Raw genomic sequence first — 22,576 nt, 5'->3', positions numbered from 1 at the left:
TAAGACACATTCCATGAAGAGCATTTGTGTAACAGTGGGAGCTCGTCCCCACTACCACCCTTCAGCTATGACAACCTTTCGAGTTACATCAACAAATAAGACACTGGGGGAGGGGGGGGGGGCGTGGCAAGATGGCGTAAGGAACGGACGTGCCTTCCAGTCCTCTCCTGACTCTAACTTATTGTTTTGTCTTTAAGTGCCCGTTAAAACTTTTTTTTAAAGTTTATAAATAGTATGAGGTGTTGAATTAATACCTAATGGTACATTTGTTAAAAAAAAGTAAAAGGAAACATCAACAGATTGTTAAAAAATTATATTTTCCGAAATTATCTGAGCCTGCTTGTTTACAAAAAGCCACGACTCAGCGTGAAATGGATCCAGGAAAAGAAGCGAAGAATTTGGCCTTGGAGCTCCGTTCTGATTCCGTAAGTCTTTCTGAAGGTCGTTTTCAACAGTCTTTAGAACAAAGGGCTGGCCGGATGCCAGTATTTCAAACAACGTCTACTGAGACTTTGACTACTGAATTAGCTGGGGCGCCACCAGTTGGAGAGTTAAAGAGTTGTTATTTGACTGCTATACCACCAGTTATAACAGCTCTTCCAGATACTGACGTAACGAAGCTTTTAAAGGAGGTTTGGATCAAAGATAACCCTGATCATCAGCCTCCTGACACTTCTGGGGGGTCTGTGACAGGGGCTCTTACACGGAGTCAAACTGCAAGAAAAGCTACTAAATTAAAAGAAGGGATAGAAGGTCCTCTGATTCCACAAGAACAGCAGGATCCCACCATGTCTGGATCTACTGATGTTGATATACTTTTCAAGAGTCTTGAACATAAGATATTTTCTTCAATGATGCATTTAGGTGATTCTATGAATAATCTTATTTCTAAGATTAATGCATTGGTGGATGTCAATACTCAACAGATGGCTGATTATGGAGCTTTTAAAGTCGAAACTATTGAACGACTTGAGATGTGTGATCAAGGATTATCTGATGTACAAGATCAATTGCAAGATGTGAATAAAACAATTGAAATGCTACAGATTCAGAATAAAAATTTAGCAAAAAAGGTTGATTATTTGGAGAACCAATCCAGACGGAATAATGTGAAAATTGTTGGCTTGCCAGAAGGCATAGAAGGGTCAGATCCAAGAAAATTTTTCACTGAATGGATTCCACAAGTGTTGGGACAAGATAAGTTTCCTGAAGGTTTAATATTGGAACGGGCTCATAGAGCTTTGAGAAGTAGACCTTTCTCAGGACAGAATCCAAGACCTGTTCTGGTTCGCTGTTTAAATTACTGTGATAGAAAGACTATTTTACATATGGCTATTAGAAATGCACAGCAAAACAGATCTCCTTTGATGGTTCAGAGTAATCGTGTTTTCTTCTATCCGGATTTGAGTCAGGAAATTATGTTTCAACGACGCGAATTTAATTCTGTGAAAGAATTATTGTGGAAAAAAGGATATAAGGCAACATTTAGATACACTGCGGTACTGAAGATTTTTCAGGATGGATATCAACCAAAGTTCTTTGGTAATCGTAAAGAAGCTATGGATTTTGCTCAGTCTTTACCAATTACGTAATTCCAGGAACGACGTAGTCCTCCACGGTCTCCAAAGGGGGCAGAGCTGCAAGAAGGGAATTTGATTTTTGGAAGAAATGGAAGAAACGGTGGTCGCAATGGCAAAGTTGGTTAAAAAAATTTTAAAAATTTTTAAAAAAATATATTTTATTTTTGTTGAGAAGATTTTAAATAGCGATGGGAGTTGGGAGAGGGAACTGGGTGGGCACCAATTTCCAGAAGTCATCAGCTGCGTGTGAGTTATCTCACACCCTATATTTTGGGGGAGTTACCGCATTAGGCGGTTTAAACAGGAGGAGGTAATTGTGACCTCTGACCTGTTTTTTTTTCTTTTTAATTTTTGGGTTAGGGAGTGAAGCTTTTTTTTTATCTTTTTTAAATAATTTAAAAAATTTTATATATAACTTTTTTTATTTTTTTTAGTTTTTGGTTGTAATTTCAAAGGGGAATTAAGGGTTTTTTTTTGGGGGGGTTTCTTTTTTTGTTCTTTTTTTTCTCTCTTTTTCCTTTTTTTGTTTGTTTCTTGTTGTTGTGTTTTATTGAGTGTAAGAAATGTCTAAATTGAAGTTTGCTTCTCTTAATGTTCAGGGTTTAAATAATCCAATTAAGCGTAAGAAAGTACTTGCTTATTTAAAAAAATTAAAAGTTGATGTTGCTTTTTTACAGGAAACTCATTTAACAGATAAGGAACATTTGAAACTCAAACGTGAATGGGTTGGGCAAGTTTTTTATTCTTCGTTTAATTCTAAGGCAAAAGGTGTGGCAATTTTGGTACATAAGAATCTACCATTTCAGTTACAGAATGAAGAGAAAAATGGTGGAAGATTATTAAAATTAAATTGTACAATCTTTAATGAGGCATGGACTTTGCTTGATGTTTATGCTCCTAATGTTGAAGATACAGGTTTTGTTGTGGATATGTCTTTATTACTTGGACAATCGAACTCTAATGTGATGATTGGGGGAGATTTGAATGTGGTGTTGGAGCCTTTATTGGACAAGTATCCAAGAGTAATTAAGAAGTCTAAGATGGCAATCCAAGTGATTAATATGATGACAGATTTGAATTTAATTGATATTTGGCGAAGAGTTAATCCTACAGAGAAAGATTTTTCTTTTTATTCCTCGCGACATAATTCTTTTTCTAGAATTGATTATTTTTTAATATCAGCACATTTGCAGGATAGGGTTACATCTGTGGAGTATAAGGTGTAAGGTAAAAACGTCATGAGATGGCACCGGAGAAGGAGTCACCCAGTACTAAGGAGTAACAGAATGCAGATGTGACCTTGTACACTCAAGATAAGCTTGGCACTAACAAGAATGATGTGCAGCAGACTAACAGAGAAGGATAGCAACAGTTTATTCATTGGACAATGTAATGGTATGATAATTTACTAAGTACGTATCCTGAGGTATAAAAAAACACCACTTGCTGATAACGGCAGAATGCGCCTTCTCCAACTAACACTGTTAGTTGCATGTGTTACAATCTGGTAATAAAGAACAAAGAACCTTGATTTCGACTCAGTCTGGTGTTTGACTCACTCATTCATGAACAAAGCAGACCTAACAATTTGGTGACCCCGACGTGATGGGTGAGTGGACACTGGACGACAGTTTATGTTTTTCTTGACAATCATCTCAGCCGGCTGATAAAAAGGTCCAGAGAAGCCTGTTTTAACAAAATTCTCTCTTTTAAAATCTTTATGATTGTCAGTAAGAACTGGAGATCGGACAAATTAGACGACCATAATTGAAGGTCGTCACCTGCCAGGATTGTAACACGTAAGTGGTTACAGATAAAAGAAAAGTCCTTAAGGTGTTTGAGTGTACAAGGTCACATCTGCATTCTGTTACTCCTTAGTACTGGGTGACTCCTTCTCCGGTCCCATCTCATGATGTTTTTACCTTACAAAGGCTAGATCATTCATTATTATTATTAGAATATTTAAGTTCACAAGATGTTCAGAAAGCTTCAAGATGGAGATTTAATACTATGCTATTGCAAAAACCAGAATTTATTAGTTTTTTAAAACAGCAAATTGAAATTTTTATTGGTATTAACTGTAATTCTGTTTCTAGTCATTTTGTTTTATGGGATGCAATGAAAGCTTTTTTGCGAGGTCAAATTATCAGTTATGCCTCTAAAGTAAAGAAGGAGAGAATTAAAGAGATTGAAGACTTAGAGGAAAAGATAACTGCTACTGAAAAATAATTTCAAAAACATGCTACCGAAACGCAAAAGAATCAGTTAACTAATTTAAAATTTAAATATAATGAATTACAAACATATCGGTTTGAATGTTTAATGAATCGAACTAAGCATAAGTTTTATGAATGGGGTGAGAAAGCTCATAAAGTTTTGTCATGGCAATTAAAAAAGGAACAATATCTAGGATTATACCAGCGATTAGAAAGAAATCAGGTATTACTTTTAATCAAAAGGAGATTAATGAGGAATTTTGTAATTTCTATAAACAATTGTATACTTCGGAATGTAAAGATGTAACTGGAGACGCAATAGATTCTTTCTTGGAAAATATTAACTTGCCACAATTGAACCAAGAAGATAGACAAGAGTTAGATAAACCTTTTACAGAAGATGAAATAGAAAGGGCAATAAGAGACATGCCGAATGGAAAGGCACCTGGTGAAGATGGGTTTTCTATAGAGTTTTATAAAGTTTTTTATGCTGATGTATCTTCTATTTATAAGGATGTATTACAACAAACTTACAATACTTTTCAATTACCTGAGTCTTGTTCTAACGCAATAATTACGGATATACCAAAAAAAGATAAAGACCCTTTACAGGTTTCTTCTTATAGACCAATTTCGTTGTTAAATGTAGATAATAAAATTGTAGCTAAAATTATGGCTAATAGATTAGCTCAATATCTGCCTAAAATTATACATGGTGATCAAACGGGATTTATAAAAAACAGGTATGCGTCAGATAATATTTTACGGTTAATAACCTTGATAAATAAATCTAAATTTCAGTTGAATTATCCAATAGTGGTTTCATTGGATGCAGAAAAGGCTTTTGATAGAGTGGAATGGAAGTTTCTGTTCAAAGTACTTGAGAAATTTTGTTTTGGTTCTTCATTTATTGGATTGATAAAGGCTTTATATAATAGCCCGAAGGCTAGAATTGCTGTTAATGGACAAATTTCAGAATCTTTTAGTTTGACAAGATCTACTAGACAAGGATGTCCGTTGTCACCTGCTTTATTTGCTATAGTTATTGAACCTTTAGCACAATTAATACGTCAAAATGAAAATGTTAAAGGTATGAGAGTTCTGAATGAGGAATATAAGATTAATTTATTTGCTGATGATGTTTTATTATATTTGGTGGATCCGGATATTTCTTTACCTGCAATTCAAGAATGTTTAGAAATTTATGGCCAATTATCTGGTTACAAAGTAAATTGGGCTAAAAGTGAAATTTTACCAATTTGTAAAGGTGATTATTCAGTATATAAAAATATTACAAATGTGAAGTGGACTACACAAATTAAATATTTAGGAATTAATGTTAATACGGAATTTCAAGAATTATATTCAATTAATTATTTTCCTTTAATAAAAAGGATTAAATTAGATTTGATTAGGTGGAGGGATCTACCTTTGGGTTTACTAGGGAGGATTAATACCATAAAAATGAATATTTTTCCTAGAATACAATATTTGTTTCAATCAATTCCTTATTTTTTACAAAAAAAGTTTTTTTAAGGTTTTATATAAAGCGATTAGAGAATTCTTATGGAAGGGAAAATTTCCGAGAGTAGCAATGAGAAAATTGATGTGGGATTTTCAATTTGGAGGTTTAAGATTACCGAATTTTCAGCATTATTATGAAGCAGGTCAATTCAAATTTCTTAGTGCATTAATGAATATGGACAACCCACCTAGTTGGGTAAAGATAGAAATGGCGGTTATTTTAGAAAAATTTCCTCATGAGTTTTTGTTTCGATGGAATAAAAATTTATTACGAACTTATGATGTGCCAATATTGAAACATTTATTGAATTTATGGACAAGTAAACTTAAAAAATTGGGACTTAAAAATATATATTCTGGAAGATTGCCATTATATAATAATCAATTTGTTCCTTTTACGGTCTCTAATGCCACTTTGAAACAATGGGAAAAGAAGGGAATAAAAAATTTATCTGATTGTTTTTCTGAGGGTTGTTTTTGTTCCTTTGACAAATTACAAAGGAAATATGATATTAGTGCAAATTCTATATTTGTATATTATCAATTAAGATCTTTTGTAAAACAGTTATGTGGTCGACATATGATTTTATTGCCTGAATCTAGTTTTGAAGAATATGTAATTTCAATACAAAAAAAGGGATATATATCTGATTTGTATTGGATTTTACAAGAAATTGATAGTGAAAAAGACTGGGATAAAGATAAGTTGAAATGGGAAAAAGATTTAGGACATAAAATAGCTGAAGAAGCTTGGATGGAAATTTGTCAGAATAGTATTTGGAAATTAATTAATGCTAGACTAGCGATGATTAATTATAATTTTATTCATCAGCTATATTTAACGCCGGAGAAATTTAAAAAATTTGGTTTTAGTAAGTTGGATTCTTGTTTTCAATGTGATCAGACGGCCAATACTTTTTTGCATACTGTTTGGCTTTGTGATCGATTGCAACAGTTTTGGAAAGGTATTCAATCTGTTTTTAACAGTTTATATAATATCCATCTTGTATTAGATCCCGATATATTTTTATTAGGGAACATGCAATCATTAATCGATTTAGGTTTAGAGGATTATCAGATTTCATTTATTTATTTAGCTTTAGTTGTGGCTAAGAAATGTATAGCACTTACTTGGAAAGATAGAAATATACTAACTTTAGATAAGTGGTATTTGGAAATGAAATTTTGTTTGACTATGGAAAGGATATCTTTTTCAATTCAGGATAAGATGTCTTTTTATAAGTTAAAGTGGACTCCGTTTGCTAATTATATGCATTTAAGTTTGATTTAAATATATGTTTAAGTGTGATATTTTAGTATTGACAATTTTTTTTTGCTGTTGTTAGAATTGTTTTAGGTTAAGTTTTATCTCTTTTTTTTGTAAGTGGGTATTTTTTTTCATATATATTGTCAATTTTATTAAATCTTCACTCTTTATTTTGGGGGGGAGGGTTGGACTAATTTTAAGTTAGACTATTAATATTGTGTTACAATTAACGGGGGGGGATTATTTTGTGTAGTTTTCTGATGTAATATTGTAATCATACCTTTTTAAGTTATTTTTTTCTACTTTTATTTAAATGTAATTCTTTATTGTATTCATGTTATAAAATTTTAAATAAAGTCTTTAAAAAAAACCAAATAAGACTCTGTATTTTAATGAAAGAAGGAAGTACTGTCAATAGTTTTGACCTGTTTTGTTCTCTTCCTCCCTCTCCCCCTCCATCTGGTTTCATTTGCCCCTCCCCCTTATTTGGTTCCACCCATCATCCCACCAGCCTCTGTCCCACCTCTCCCCCTCATCTCTTTATAGATCTGGATCTGAAACTTGGGTTGCCAATTGATCGAACAAGAGTCTGTGGGACTGCAGATACTGCAGGAGCACTGGAAGTGAATCCACGGACTCTCTGTCTTTAAAGGGACTCTTTAGCTTCTCTTTCTCTCTTACTGTAAGGCACTCTGGGTGACTCTAATGGCAACTCTTTGCCTTATGGAAGCCAGAAGGCAATTTCATGTAATATTGCATGTTCTGTATTATTACATGACAATCTTAATAATTTGAATGTGTAAACAATGTGTAAATGAAATACTGTAAATTTATATTAATGTGATTCCTTCTAATCACTGACTACATCACCTTTATAAAAGGAAAAAAAAGGAGCTTTAAATGTTTGCCCTGGGTTTTCTCTGCAAGCTTCAGTTTCCTTCCAACCTGAAAATGTAGGTCAGTTTTTAAATTGGGCGACACAGGTTATGATGGCTGGAATAGCCTTCTACCAAGCGGTATCATTAAAACAAATTAGAAGTTTAATTATTTGAAAAATCTAAAATTTGAGCAGCACAGTGGCATCATGGTTAGCGCAAAGCTGCTACCACGAAAGCGACCCTGGTTTGAATCCGGTGCTATCTGTAAGGAGTTTGTATGCTCTCCTTGTGTCTTCATGGGTTTTCCCAAGGTGCTCCAGTGTAGAGCGCGTCGAAAGAACCAGACTTGTTGATCCAAACCAGATTAACTAAAAGACTGGAGCATATCACAAGTAGGTCGACCAGTCCAGAATGACCTGGTCTGGCTAGGAGCAATCCTTTAAGACCTGCCAGTAGGTGTGGCTACACTCTCAGCCAATCACAGTCATCCTAAACTAACATCTGTACATAGACACATTGGTGATAGAATCTGTCCTATCACATTTACCCTTCTTTGAGAACTGTCCCCGGGGTAGATGGAGGTTAGGGGCTGTACCAGTCAGGGGGCCCGACCATTTGGCATGACTGCCATGGCGCCGGGATTTGGGTCGCCAGAGTCGTGTTGCCAGCAGCCCCCTAGGGTGCAGCCACTGCTTTGCTCAATTCCCCGACGGCGTTGTCGACAGTCTGGCTTGAGCTGGTGGGGTGGTGCTGGTCCCTCAGTTCAAGCACATGACCTGGGGGAGAAGGAACAGGGGGAGGTTGGGTTAAAGGCACTGCTGCGCCTGATCCGGCTTGGGCTAGGTCCCTTACCGAGACTGTGTCCTCCCATCCGTTCAGGTACTCAACGTAGGCATAATGCAGGAACCGTGAGACATGCTGGTATGGTCGTTCCTAATTTGGATTTCCTCGGGAAAGAGAACATCCTTTCATTGGGGGTGGCATTAGTCGCGGTACATAGGAGGGAGCGGATGGAGTGTAGGGCACGAGTGAGCACATCCTGCCAGTGAGAGGTGGGGAGACCTTTGGACTGGAGGGTAAGCGTAACCACTTTCCAGACAGTGGCATTCTCTCTTGCAACTTGTCCATTACCTTGTGGGTTATAGTGGTGGTCCTGCTTTTTTTTAAAAAATTTTTATTTTTCACACCATAAACCACATTAATCATGATACATACTTTTTCCTTTTCAAATATATACAGTGCCATTTTCTCCCACCCCCCTCCTTCCTCCCATCCCACCCTCCCTACCTCCCCCCTCCCGTCCATTAGGTACTGCCGCAGCTCTGCACTCATAAGCAAGGACCCCCTGTCACTGTGGATGTAACTGGGGTAGCCAAAGATGGCGAAGATGCTGTGCAGGGCCTCTATGACTGAGGAGGCAGTCATGCCCAAGCAGGGCACAGCGAACGGGAAGCAGGAGTACTCGTCGATGGCCGTAAGGATGTAGATGTTACGGTTGGTCGACGGTAGGGAGCCCTTGAAGTCTACGTTGAGACGCTCAAAGGGGCGAGTGGCTTTGATGACGTGAGTGTTCTTCGGACAGAAGAAGTGGGGCTTGCACTCAGTGCACACCGGGCAGGCTCGGGCATGGAGCGAATCTCCTCGACCGTGTAGGGCATGTTGCGAGCTTTGACAAAGTGCGTGAACCTAGTGACCCATGGATGACAGAGCTCCTCGTGGAGTCTCTGCAGCCTGTCCAGTTGTATGTTGGCGCAAGTCCCCCTGGAGAGCGCATCTGGTGGGTATTGAGTTTACCAGGTTGATACAGTATGTCATAATTAAAGGTGGAGAGCTCGATTCTCCACCTGGCGATTTTGTCATTCTTGATCTTACCTCGCTGGGTATTGCTAAACATGAAGGAGACCGCACGTTGGTCAATCAGCAGTGTAAAGTGCCTGCCAGTGAGGTAGTGTCTCCAACAATGTACTGCTTCGACTATGGCTTGGGCCTCCTTCTCGACAAAGGAGTGTCGGCTCTCAGGACCCTGGAGGGTTCTGGAGAAAAAGGCTACAGGCCAGCCAGCCTGGTTCAAAGTGGCTGCCAGTGCAAAGTCGGACCCATCGCTCTCGACTTGGACGGAATGGACTCGTTGATGGCGTGCAGCATTGCAGCAGCGATGTCCGATTTGATGCAGTCGAAGGCCGCTCTGGCTTCAGTTGACAGGGGGAAGGAGGTAGTCTTAATGAGTGGCCATGCCTTGTCGGCATAGTGTGGAACCCATTGGGCGTAGTAAGGCAGCGTCCGAGTGCCTTCTGGGTGTGTGTGTGGGGGGGGGGGGAGAAGTTCATGAGGGGATGCATGCGGTCAGGGTCCAGCATGACCACCCCGTTCTCCACCACACACCCCAGAATTGCGAGCAGAGTGGTCCGGAAGACACACTTGTCAAAATTGTAGGTCAAGTGCAGCCGAGTTGCAGTCTGAAAAAATTTCTCAAGGTTGGCATCGTGATCCTCCATGTAATGGCCGCAGATGGTGACATTGTCTAGATATGGGAAAGTAGCAGTCAGCCCGTTCTGGTCCACCATCTGGTTCAGTTCCCACTGGAAGACTGCGACGCCATTTGTGAACCCAAAGGGTACCCTAAGGAATTGACACAGCCGCCCATTTGCTTCGAAGGCTGTGAAAGGTCGGACTTCTCAGCTGATCAGGAGCTGATGATAAGTCAATGGTGGAAAATACACGGTATTGGGCGATCTGATTCACCACATCTGTGATCCGTGGAAGGGGGTACGCATCCAGAAGCGTGAAGCGGTTGATTGTCTGGCTGTAGTCAACCACCATCCACGGCTTCTCCCGTTTTTAACAACCACCACCTGGGCCCTCCAGGAACTCGAGCTAGGTTCGATAATGCCCTCGTCCAGCAGTCTGCGCACCTCACTTGTGATAAATTTCCTGTGTTCATAACTACATTGCCGACTTTTGGTGGCCACAGGCTTCCAGCCAGGGGTGAGGTTTGCGAAAAGCGCTGGCAGAGCAACTCGGAGGGTGGAGAGACTACAGGTGAGGCTCCAATTTCTTCCCACATTTCAAAGACATACAGTATTATCTTTGCTACATAAAGGACACTGTTTGACTAGCTGAGGCTCTCCAGGTTTATACAGGATTAGTAGTTTGATTGGTCACATGGTTATAATTGGGCAGCCCAGGCTTGTGGCACAGAAAGGCCTGTTACTGTGCAGTAACTCTAAATTATTATTAAAAATATAATTTTATTAATTATCACCTTTCTCCAGATACAGTTGTTAAGAGTAGGTTATTAGGTCGGCACAACACTGCAGGCTGGAAGCATCTGTACTGTGCAGTAGATTTCTATGTTCTACGAGAGCTACGACCACAAGAAGCTGCGGATGGTTTTGAATGTAACAGCCATCACACATACCTCACTTCCATTGACTCTGTCTCCAGTTCCCTCCATCTTGTAAAAGCAGCCATCAAATTAAGACACATCCCGCCCCATACCCTCTTCACCCCCGTCCTGCCAGAAAGAAGATTCATAAGTATGAGATCATGCACCACCAGATTCAGACCCTCTTTATCATCAAACTATGACATCTTTCAAAATCTGGAACAGCAACCCAATGGGTCTGCGCTTCTAGGCTTAAAACTTTGTCTTTAGGGAGCCTCGAGTCAATGAACAGGATGGTAATGTATTAACTGCAATACAATTAGGTTGCATTAACTACAGGAATATTACAATAATAAAGTATAATTTGCATTTATGAGCCCATTAAAAAGTGGCTAAACATAGAACATAGAAACCTACAGCACTCTACAGGCCCTTCAGCCCTCAGTGTTGTGCCAATGTACCAACTTATTTTAACAACTGCCTTCAATTTCCATGCTGCACAACACCCTCCATTTCAAGTTTATCTACAGCAATGTGTCATTCCTTCAGTTAATATGTGAATGGGAACTTGCAGATGTGATCACTGAAAAGAAACATGGAATGCATATGAAATTGGAAAATTGAACACCTGTAAAATTACACCCCCACCAACAGTGTGTGTGGCCTCCATTGGTTGTGGTAAAAAGTTGGAGTAGCCTCTCCAGGGTGCAAGTCAGGTCAGAGTTCATATGGAGATCTCTCTGTTGTCCTTGCTGTAGGACCCCCTTCTCCATGCTAATAACAGGTCCATAGGAACAATGAAAGTCGATACAGTTTGGTGCCAGCAGCGTCACAAGAGTTGCCGTGCCGTGGTACTGGGTAGTCAGCCACCTTCAGGACTCAGACAATGAAGAGCATTTGTGTAGCAGTGGGAGTTCGTCCCCACTACCACCCTTAGGCTATGAGAATCTTTAGAGCTCCACCAACAAATAAGACAGTATTTTAATAAAAGAAGGAAGTACTGTCCAATAGCTTTGACTTGTTTTGTTTTCTCCCTCCCACCCCCCTCCTTCTAGTTTAATTTTCCCCCTCCCCCTTCTCTTTTGGTTCCACCAGCCTCTGTCCCGCCTCTCCCCCTCATCTTCTAATACTGTCCATAACCCCCCCCACTTCATGTCTTTATACTGGCCATCTCTCTTAATCCTGATGTAGGGTGTCATCCAGAAACAGTGACCATCCCTCTGGTCCCACAGATGCTTCTCGACCTGCTGAGTTCTTCTAGTGCAGTTTATTTTTAGCACTAGATTCAAGCATCTGCAGTCTCTTGCATCACCATCCTTGCGTTATGTATGAATCATCAATGTTCTCTTCTGAATCGTGGACATTCGAGAGTTAAACAGTTCTTCTATAAACAATGAACTTTAGTCTTTTTATTTTCTTTCATTTCAAAAGACCTCTATCTTTCAGTATAGCAACCCTTATCTACCTATCACACACCCAATTGTCTTGTTTGTGGTAACTTTATAGGATTTCACATCTTGAAGGTCATTAGTAACAGAAGAAATTTACTATATAAGAAAGGAGAGAGAGAGAAAACCATAAGATTATAAAACGATAAGACATAAGCGCAGAAAAAGGCTATTCACTCCATCGAGTCTGTCCCGCCATTTATTCCTGAGCCTTCTCCCTATAATCTGTGATGCCCTGGCTAATCAAGAACCTATCAATCTCTGCCTTAAATACACCTGGCCTCCCACAAGCGCCTGCAGTAACAAATTCCACAGATTCACCACCCTCTGGCGAAAGAAATTCCTTCACATCTCTGTTCTAAGCAATGCCCTTCAATCCTGAAGTTTAGCCCACTTGTCTGAAACTTTCCCACTGTGGAAAACAACTTTTCAACATTACTCTGACGGTGCCTTTCAACATTCAAAATATTTCAATCAGGACAAGCCAAAAGCTGTCAAACACTCCTCACAGGATAAACCTTCAATTCCCAGAATCATCTTTGATCCCACCTCCTCTGATCCCAACCACTGAAGTTAGGCTAATCGGTCTATGGTTTCCTTACTGCTGCCTCCCTCCCTTCTTGAATAGTGGGGTGACATTTGAAAATTTTCAGTCCTCCTAAACCATACCAGTACCTAATGATTCCTGAAAGATCATTATCAACAGGCTTCTTCGGGTACATTCTCTGCCAAGAATGCGCCTGCAGAAGCAGATTCAGACCTGTGGAATGGTCGTTCAGGTGGCAGAGCTGAAAGTGCAGTGCTGACCACCTGAAAGTTACAGCTGCATGGGAGGCGCCTCGGGGTGCACTCCGGCTCCTGTCTCTTCAGGCTTTCAGGGTTGGGGCGGCTGGCTGTCAGAGTTGGGGCGGCCGGCGTGGGCTGTCCCCATACTGATCCCACTTCCCATGCTCTCCCTACAGCCCTGTATCAGTCCTCACACTGTGGGATGGCCGGCGCAGGCTGTCAGTGATGGGGTGGCCGGTGCGGGCTATCCCTATACTGATCCTACTTCCACGCTCTCCCCACAGCCCCCCCGTGTTGATCCCCATACTAATCCCTCCGCCCTACTCTCTCCCCATGGCCCCATGTCAGTCCCTACACTGATCCCACTGCCCCATGCTCTCCCCACAGCCCTGTATCAGTCCCCACACTGTGGTGCAGCCTGCGTGGGCTGTTAGCGATGGGGCGGCTGGCGCGGGCAGAGCAGTGGGATCAGTGTGGGGACCGACATGGGGCTGTGGGGAGAGAGCGGGGAAGTGGGATCAGTATGGGGACAGCCCACGCCGGCTGCCCCCACCCTGACGTCCTGTGCTGGGGGCAGGGGCATCGGGGAGGGGGGCTGACAGGAGCTCACCAGTTGATTGTCATCCCAGGTGGGTCTTTCAGGCGGCTGCATTCAGGTGCCGGTGCGGGGGGGGGGGGGGGGGGGGGTGGTGAATCTCAGTGCTCCAGTGATTATCCCTCCCAGAGAAGGATTACAAATTTCACCACGCATGTGCCTCCTGCGCTTTCAAGAGGCCTCCCGACAGCCACATATGGGCATAATATGCGGCTTTACATCGGGAGATTTTGGCCACCTGCAAGTGCCTAATGTCTCTACAATCTCTACTGTTACTTCTTTTCAAACCCGAGGGTGCAATCCACCTGGTCCGGGAGACTAATCCACCCTAAGACCATTCAGCTTTGTGAGCATCTTCTCTCTCGATATAGAAACTCCACTCACTTCCCTTTCCTAATACTTCGACATTTGACACACTGCTAATATCTTCCATAACTCCAATTATTATTTCTCCAGCATCATTTTCTAGTGGTTCTATATCTGCTCTAACCTCTCTTTTGCTTTTTATATTCTTGAAAAAGCTTTTTGTATCCTCTTTGATATTGTTTGCTAGCCTATTTTCATACTTCATCTTTTTTGCCTCCTTATGTTTTTTAGTTACCTTCTGCAAGTTTTTAAAAACGTCCCAATTCTCTATCTCCCATTAATTTTTACATTTTGTATGCCATCTCTCTTTGCTTTCACATTGGCTTTGATTCACTTGTCAGCCACAGTTGTGACATTTTTCCATTTGAATATTTTTTTGATATGTATTTATCCTGCACCTTCCTCATTTCTTGCAGAATCTCCACCCATTGGCAGAGAATGCCAAAGGGCCCAGGCTTAAAATGTTGGCTAATTTTTACTTCCTACAGATGGCTGCACGACCTTCTCCAGCACATGTGAGCTTTGAAATTGGCAAAGGGATGAAGGGAAATTGCAAGGAAAATTTTGACGGGTAATTATTTTTGACTAACCTGTTGGTTACACTATCAAAAGATTTCTGATAGAATAAGGAAAGGAAAGGCCGTTCAGAATAAAAGAGAAGGGTTAGTGTGAATGGGCGCTTGATGGTTAAGGTGAGCTCAGCGGGTTGAAGAGCCACTTTCTATGCTATATGACCCTGAGTGGCCCACAGGGAAAAGGTTGCATGAGATGTCATGTATGTATCTGACAATCAACTTGAACTTTGACTTTTAATTTGACTAGATTTATCTGGTTAATTTGACAATAAAACATAAAATAGTTTGAGAATGAAGCTGAAACTTTCATCGAACGAGCTCCCAAAAAAGAGATAATAGTGGTTGGATTAATCGATGGTGATGGCGGAAAATATATTAATAAGACACCATCAACAATTCTTCAAATAGGATCATTAAGACCCACCTGGGATCAGCCTCGATTTCATAACCCAGCTAAAAGATAACATTCTAACAGTGCAGTGCTCCTTGTTGGTATGAAACCAAGATTTTGTGTTCAAACCAATGTGAATCTGAAGTTTCAAAGTTCAAGATTAGGTATATTTGTCACGAGTGGTCATGGCCAGAATTAACATGTACCTAAGCAAAGATCTGCTCCACAGCAGATGCAATATCGCTGGCTCTCCACTCAGCTCTGGATCACCTCGAAAACAGCAATTCATACATACAGCTGCTCTTCATCGACTACAGCTCAGCCTTCAATACCATCATTACCTCAGTGCTGGTCAAGAAGCTATAAACTCTGGGCCTCTGTACCACCCTCTATAACTGGATCCTTGACTTTCTCATCAGAAAACCAGTCAGGACGAATTGGAATCAAGGTCACCTCCTCACTGATCATCAACACAGGCGCACCCCTTAGACCACTGCTCTACTCATTATACACCCATGAACATGTGGACAAGCACAATTCCAATGCTATCTACAAATTTGCCAATGACACCACAGTTGTTGGCAGAATCACAAACCGCAATGAGGAAGTGGACAGGAGGGAGATAGATCAGCTCTTTGAGTGATGTCACACCAACAACCTTGCACTCAACATTAGCAAAAATCAGGAAGTCAGGGGAACACGACCCAGTCCTCATCAAGGGCTCAGTAGTGGAAAGGGTCAAGAACTTCAAATTCCTAGGTGTCAACATCTCCAAGGATCTATCATGGAACCTCCATGTTGATGCAATCACGAAGAAGGCTCACCAGTGGCTTAACTTTGTGAGGTGTTTGAGGAGATTCAGTATGTCATTGAAGACCCTCGATAACTTCTGTAGGTGTACCATGAAGAGCATTCTGGCTGGTTGCATCTTCTGGTATGGAGGTGTTAAATCTTTGGACAAGAAAAATCTCCAGAGGTTTGTTAACTCGGCCTGCAACATTACAGCCACCAGACTTCTTAAAATAGCAGCCTCTATCCTCAAAGACCGCCACCACCCAGGCCATGCCTTCTTCACTCTGATACCATCGTGAAAAAAGTCCGGAGCCTAAAGACAAGCACTCAGCGGCACAAGGACAGCTACTTCCCCGCTTCCGACAGATTCCTGAATAACCAATGAACCACACACTGCCTTACTTTTCGTGCACTATTCTTTCTTTTATATATTTATTGTTGTAAGATGGTTTATAATATGAATGCTTGCACTGTGACGCTGCCGTAAAACACCGAATTTTGTGACTTGTTCATGACAATAAATTCTGATTCTGATGTGCATCCGAGATGCAGTGACAGAGATGGTGTAGTTAGATATCACAAACTGTGTTAATACAACACAGTATTAGAGGTCCAGAGATAGTTCAGATACTATAGAGCAAAGGCAACATCAATTCGCTCTTTTGCGGTTAATTTAGAAGTCTGATAATGACAGTAAGGGTTACCGTATTGAAAGATAGAGGTCTTTGGCAATGGCAGAAAATAGAGAGACCATAGTTAACATAAAATAAGTAATGTTTTACTCTCAATTGTCCACAATTATGAAGTTAACATTGATGATTAAAGCTCTAACACAAGGATAATTCAAGATGGTGAACCAAGTGATAGCAGATACTTGAATCTGGTGCTAAATATAATCTGCTGAAGGGACTCAGCTGGTTAAGAAGCATCTGTGGAGGCAAAGGGATGATCAATGTTTCTGGTTGAGACTCTTCATTAGAACTAAGAGAATAGAGGAGTGATGATCAGTATAAAGAGATGAGGGGGAGGGGTGGGACAGAGGCAGTGAAACCAAATGAGAAGGGGAGAGGGAAATGAAACCAGGAGGGGGTGGGGAGAATGAGAGCAAAGCAGGTTAATGCTATTGGGCAGTACTTCCTTCTTTTATTAAAATACTGAGTCTTATTTGTTAGTGTTCTCTTTTCCAACTTCATAAGCTTCCCTGTTTTTTTTTCAGTGATCACACTGCTGCTGTGTAGATAAAACTGAAAGGTTTACCCAGTTTTTAATGTACTTCTACTGAAACTAATGCTTTATTAGTATAATTTCCCTGTAATTAAAGCACCTGCTTATTGGATTCCAGTTAATACATTACCATCCTGTTGTTTGCCTAGAGGCTCCCTGGAAGCAAGATTTTAAGCCTGGAATTGCAGGCCCTATGGGTTCCTGGTGCAGACTCTGAGACACTACGTACTAAATATATATTTTTTTAATTTTTTTTTCACACTATAAACCATATTGACCAAGATACATACAGACACTTTTTCTCTTGAATATATACAGTGTCATTTTCTCCCCCTTTTTCCCCTCCCTTCCCTCCCTCCCTCACCCCCTTTCCCATTTATTTGAAGTTCAATCTATAAGATACATTAAACCCGTTAAACAATGTTGTCACTTAATAAAAATAAACAAGAAATTTTACTGAATCGGTTCTTTTCTTTGTCTTCTCCTTCTGACTACGTACTATATTTGATGGCATATAAGACTCACAGTTTTTCCCCAAAAAATGGCTCAAAAATATCTCCCGGCTCTTGATTGTGAAGTTGGAATGAGGGTGATAATGGTAAGTTACACCAACAATGGCCATTGTCACTGCGTGGCTCACTAGCATCTCCGCCATCTCTCATTGGAGGCTGGTGGCAGGCTGTCGGGGGGATTGAGGCGGTGGGATCAATGTGGGGGCTGGTGGCGAGCTGTCAGGAGACTCTCCCTACGGCCCACTATCGGTCCCCATATACTGGTCCCACCACCTCACTCCCCCCGAGAGAGAATGGGGCAGCACAACCAGTGCGGGGACCAACAGCAGGCCACTGGCAGAGAGCGAGCAGGCAGCGGTTCCAGCGCAGGGGCCGTTTGTTTTTGTAAAATGTTTTCTGCTCTAGCTAAATTGCTTTTGTTTTCTCTTGCAAATTACAGCAGGATTATTATTAAAAAGATTTTACCTGTTGTCCTAGTTGTATGTTTTGTCCAAGTTTTTTTCTTCTATACTGTAGCTACACACTTCACTAACATTAAACGCTTACCCGTAATACACTAAAATAATTTTTCTTAATATTGCCTGCAGAAATTGGGGAGGGTGATCTTATATGCCATCAAATATCGAAGTTTGATAATCAGAGTTTATTGCTATATACATATAGACAGCGAACAGATCGCATGCTTGCTGAAGACACACGAGTGCATAAAGCATACTAAAAGCATAGAAGGTTAAATGTACAAAACAATCCATGCTATATAAAAGGTAACCGGAAAGTCTGCAGACACTGGGACTATAGCACAATACGGTGCTGGAAATATTCAGCAGGTCACGTGACATCTATAGGCAGCAAAGGGATATTACCAAAGTTTCCGGACCTGAGTCCATCGTCAAAGTAGGAGCCAAAAGTGCCTGAATAGGAGGGAAGAAGGGACAGTAAACAACACCTCATATTCTGTTTGGGCAGCTTCCAAACAAATGGGATTGACATCGTTCTCCTGTTTCCATTCAGCCACTCCCCTGTATCCCTCTCTTCCCCATCCCTTCCCTCTCCATTGAGGGAGCTACCTCCTTCCTCCCCCTTTCACCTCAGCTGTTTTCTCGTCTGCCCTCCCACCTATATCCTCTTACCTGTGCTCCTCCCCCTGCCCCTTCTTCCCTCATCTCTCCCCCACCCCCCACATTTTTATTCAGGCGCCTTGAATACAGGCGCCTTGAACTTTGGTTCAGGTCTGAAACATTACTTACCCTTTGCGTGGCCTGCTGAGTTTCTCCAGCACTTTTGTGTGTTGCAATGCTAACTATGGTTAGACTGCACTTAGAATATTATGTGAGATTCTGATTGCCTCATTGCATGAAGGATGTGTGGAGACTTTGGAAAGCATACAGAAGAGATTTACTAGGATGTGGTCTGGATTAGAGGGTATAAGTTATGGGGAGAAGTTGGACCAACTTGGGTTGTTTTTTTTCTGGAGCGTCGGAGGCTGAGGGGAGACCTGGTAGAAGTTTATAAAATTGTAAGAGGCATTTCTCAAGGGAGACCATCAGAATGTTTTTCCTAGGGTAAAAATGTCATCCACTAGAGCACATGCTTTTATGATTGGGCAGGTGGGGTGGGGTGGGGGATGGGGGGAAGGTGTTGGAGTTCAAAAGAGATGTGTGGGATATGTTTTTAAGACAGATGTATTAGGTGCCTGGAACAGGCTGCCAGGAGTCATGGTGGAAGCAATTACAATGGTACAAAATTATGAGGGACATGGATAGGGTAAATGCAAGAAGGCATTTTTCACTGAGATAAAAACTAGAGAACAAAAGTTAAGGGTGAAAGGGTGTAGCACTAATAAAAGCTCTCACGGTGCTGGAAGAACACATGCTTTTATTAGCTTATAACAAAGGGTAGGGTCTTATAAGGGTCTTCAGTCGGGCTCTGGGTTTAGGTAGGAAACCTGGGTTATATATGGGTAGACGGTGCAGAGCCTGGGGGGACCCATCACCAGTGAATCTCAGTTCATTTCAAAGAGGAAAAGTTTAAAGGGAACATTAGGAAAACTTCTTCACACAGAGAGTGGTGGGAGTGTGGAACAAGATGCCAGCTGAAGTGGTGAATGCAGGCTCAATTTTGACATTTAAGAAAAATTTGGACAGGTACATGGATGGGAGGGCTATGGTCTGGATACAGGTCAGTGGGATTAGGAAGAAAAATAGTTTGGCGCAGACTAGAAGGGCCTGTTTCTATGCTGCAGTGTTCTCTGGTTCTATGATGGTAGCATTTAAGAAGATTCTAGATAGACATGTGACTGCAGGGAATAGTATGTCAGCAGCAAAGTTTTACATTACTCTGGCCATTGTGTTTGGCACAGACACTTGGGCCAGAAGTTCTAGGTATAAATATTCAAAATTGCTGGAGAGCTAAAGGAAGTGCTGAGGACCTGAAACTGCTCGCTAATAACAGGCCACCCAAGACAATGTGTTAAAGTCTGAAAAGCTGTAAAGTGGAGGGGGAAAATGACAAAAGAAATTCAATGAAGCCCAATGTGAAATGATTCACGTGAGCACAGGAAATAAGGGAGGTTGACTGCTTTCTGATGGTATGGGAACAAAGCATGACATGTCAAAGACCAGTGGAAAAAGTTGAAAGGCTAAAGAGTGAAGCAAAGTAACTACATAGAACTGAGGAAGAGAAACATATTCGTGTTATGAATAATCTGCTGATTGACAACTTCACAATTATTTTCATTTAGAATGAGTCACTTTAACAACACATCATTTCTAAGCCCTTATTAAAAGAACATCACATTCCTAAAATGACTTCTGGGTCAATTACCCATATTATGCAACCATAATAAGCTAAAGGAAGCAGTTATTAATTCGTCCACAGTTGACAAAGCTTAAAAGGGAAATTGAAAAAAAAACACACAAATGTTGGAGAAATTCAGCAGGTCAAACAGTACATTATGTAGCAAAGTGAAAAGATACAGGGTGATGATGATGGCATCAGACTGTGAGGAATCACGCTGCTCTCCATTGCAGACAAAATCTTCGCTAGGATTCTCCTTAATAGACTAATACCTAGTGTCGCCGAAAATGTCCTCCCAGAATCACAGTGCGGCTTTCGCAAACAGAGGAACTACTGACATGGTCTTTGCCCTCAGACAGCTCCAAGAAAAGTGCAGAGAACAAAACAAAGGACTCTACATCACCTTTGTTGACCTCACCAAAGCCTTCGACACCGTGAGCAGGAAAGGGCTTTGGCAAATACTAGAGCGCATCGGATGTCCCCCCCAAGTTCCTCAACATGATTATCCAACTGCACGAAAACCAACAAGGTCGGGTCAGATACAGCAATGAGCTCTCCGAACCCTCCTCCATTGACAACGGCGTGAAGCAAGGCTGTGTTCTCGCACCAACCCTCTTTTCAATCTTCTTCAGCATGATGCTGAACCAAGCCATGAAAGACCTCAACAATGAAGACGCTGTTTACATCCGGTACCGCACGGATGGCAGTCTCTTCAATCTGAGGCGCCTGCAAGCTCACACCAAGACACAAGAGCAACTTGTCCGTGAACTACTCTTCGAAGACGATGCCACTTTAGTTGCCCATTCAGAGCCAGCTCTCCAGCGCATGACGTCCTGTTTTGCAGAAACTGCCAAAAGGTTTGGCTTGGAAGTCAGCCTGAAGAAAACTGAGGTCTTCCATCAGCCAGCTCCCCACCATGACTACCAGCCCCCCCCCCACATCTCCATCAGGCACACAGAACTCAAAACGGTCAACCAGTTTACCTACCTCGGCTGCACCATTTCATCTGATGCAAGGATCGACAACGAGATAGACAACAGACTCGCCAAGGCAAATAGCGCCTTTGGAAGACTACACAAAAGAGTCTGGAAAAACAACCACCTGAAGAAACACACAAAGATCAGCGTGTACAGAGCCGTTGTCATACCCACGCTCCTGTTCGTCTCCGAATCACTTATGTATATTTTTATATATAACATAGGAATCAAAGACAAAGTTCAAATTTATTGTCAGAGCATTAAACAGACAGACTATGCAAATATAGATGTAGGTATCTATAGCACAGTTTGGCTCACAGTGTTGGGTCGACTTAATAGTCTTCTCTAACAACTGCCTTGAACGGCATAGCCCCCATTTTTCTCAGTTCCATTTGACCTTTTTAATAATCTCTTAAAAATTCCTATTGTACCTGCCTCTACCACCAATGGCAGCAGCACATCCTGTTCCATATTTATTATCTCTTTTTCTGTCTCATGATACATTAAGGTTCAGTAATCGAATTTATACTATTATTTTTGGCGTATTTTACTTATCTGTGCGGCTGCTGTAAGAATTTTGGGTGCATCTGTATACAGTACATGTATATGACAATAACCTCACATATCATAAAACTACATCAATAGGAATCGCTATACCAAATGCAGCCAGTTTGATGCAGATTTCCCTCTTGAGGAGCTGTTGTTATTGATGGAGACCTCCCAGAAGACAGAAGTCGGATATCCTTTGGTAAAGACTGTTAACTGATAGAGGCTAATTAACCAATCAAATATTACTTTTTTAGGATATGGAAAGAAACTGGAGTACACCTGGAGCAAACACACGTGGTCACAGGGAGAAATTGTAAACCTCAGAGACAACTTGGGGGTCAGGATTGAATTCAGGTTGAAGAAATAGAATCTTGCCCCAAAGCCAGTACATGTGAAAGGAATGGTTAAAGCGGCAATAATTGTGTCAAAAGTGGGCAACTGCATTCATTTTACGACCAGGTCAAAGCAAGTATTTTATGCAGGACTTGCAAATAAAATTACAGTTCAGAATCCACGACAGTACCAATAACTTCTAAAATCGTACATTGCTGTTGTGTTGCAGTTGCTGTGGTTCGATAAGAAATTTCACCCAGATCTTGTCTGTTTTCTCAAACATAGCGTAGGTAGAAGAGACAAAATTTTGAAAACGAGCAGGGAAATTAAGACCATAAGATATAGGAGCAGAACAGCCCATCGAGTCTGCACTTCCACTTAA

At 41.2% G+C, this 22,576-nt stretch overlaps 2 protein-coding genes across 5 annotated transcripts in view; one reads left to right on the top strand and one right to left on the bottom strand.

The window, feature by feature from the left end:
- The window catches only part of LOC138751903 (5'-AMP-activated protein kinase subunit gamma-2-like), a 621,068-nt gene that overhangs the window by 353,504 nt on the left and 244,988 nt on the right, over window positions 1–22,576 (bottom strand). Inside the window, exon 1 of one of the 4 annotated variants that reach the window (XM_069914839.1) lies at window positions 10,884–10,934. The exons of the other annotated variants lie outside the window; for them this stretch is intronic. Coding sequence (XP_069770940.1) covers window positions 10,884–10,919 — 36 coding nt within the window. The 5' untranslated portion in view covers window positions 10,920–10,934. Of the gene's footprint in view, window positions 1–10,883; window positions 10,935–22,576 lie in introns of those variants that run through there. 4 annotated transcript variants of the gene reach the window in all.
- On the top strand, window positions 149–2,440 carry LOC138753870 (uncharacterized). Its single transcript, XM_069917399.1, has 2 exons — window positions 149–1,697; window positions 2,258–2,440. Exon 1 carries the CDS (start codon window positions 258–260, stop codon window positions 1,590–1,592), a length of 1,335 nt encoding a protein of 444 aa, XP_069773500.1. The 5' UTR covers window positions 149–257; the 3' UTR covers window positions 1,593–1,697; window positions 2,258–2,440.

Source organism: Narcine bancroftii, chromosome 1 (assembly GCF_036971445.1).
Source record: "Narcine bancroftii isolate sNarBan1 chromosome 1, sNarBan1.hap1, whole genome shotgun sequence".
NCBI classification, from domain to species: domain Eukaryota; kingdom Metazoa; phylum Chordata; class Chondrichthyes; order Torpediniformes; family Narcinidae; genus Narcine; species Narcine bancroftii.
Note: the sequence above shows the minus strand (reverse complement) of the source record. Positions and strands in the feature narration are given on the sequence as shown.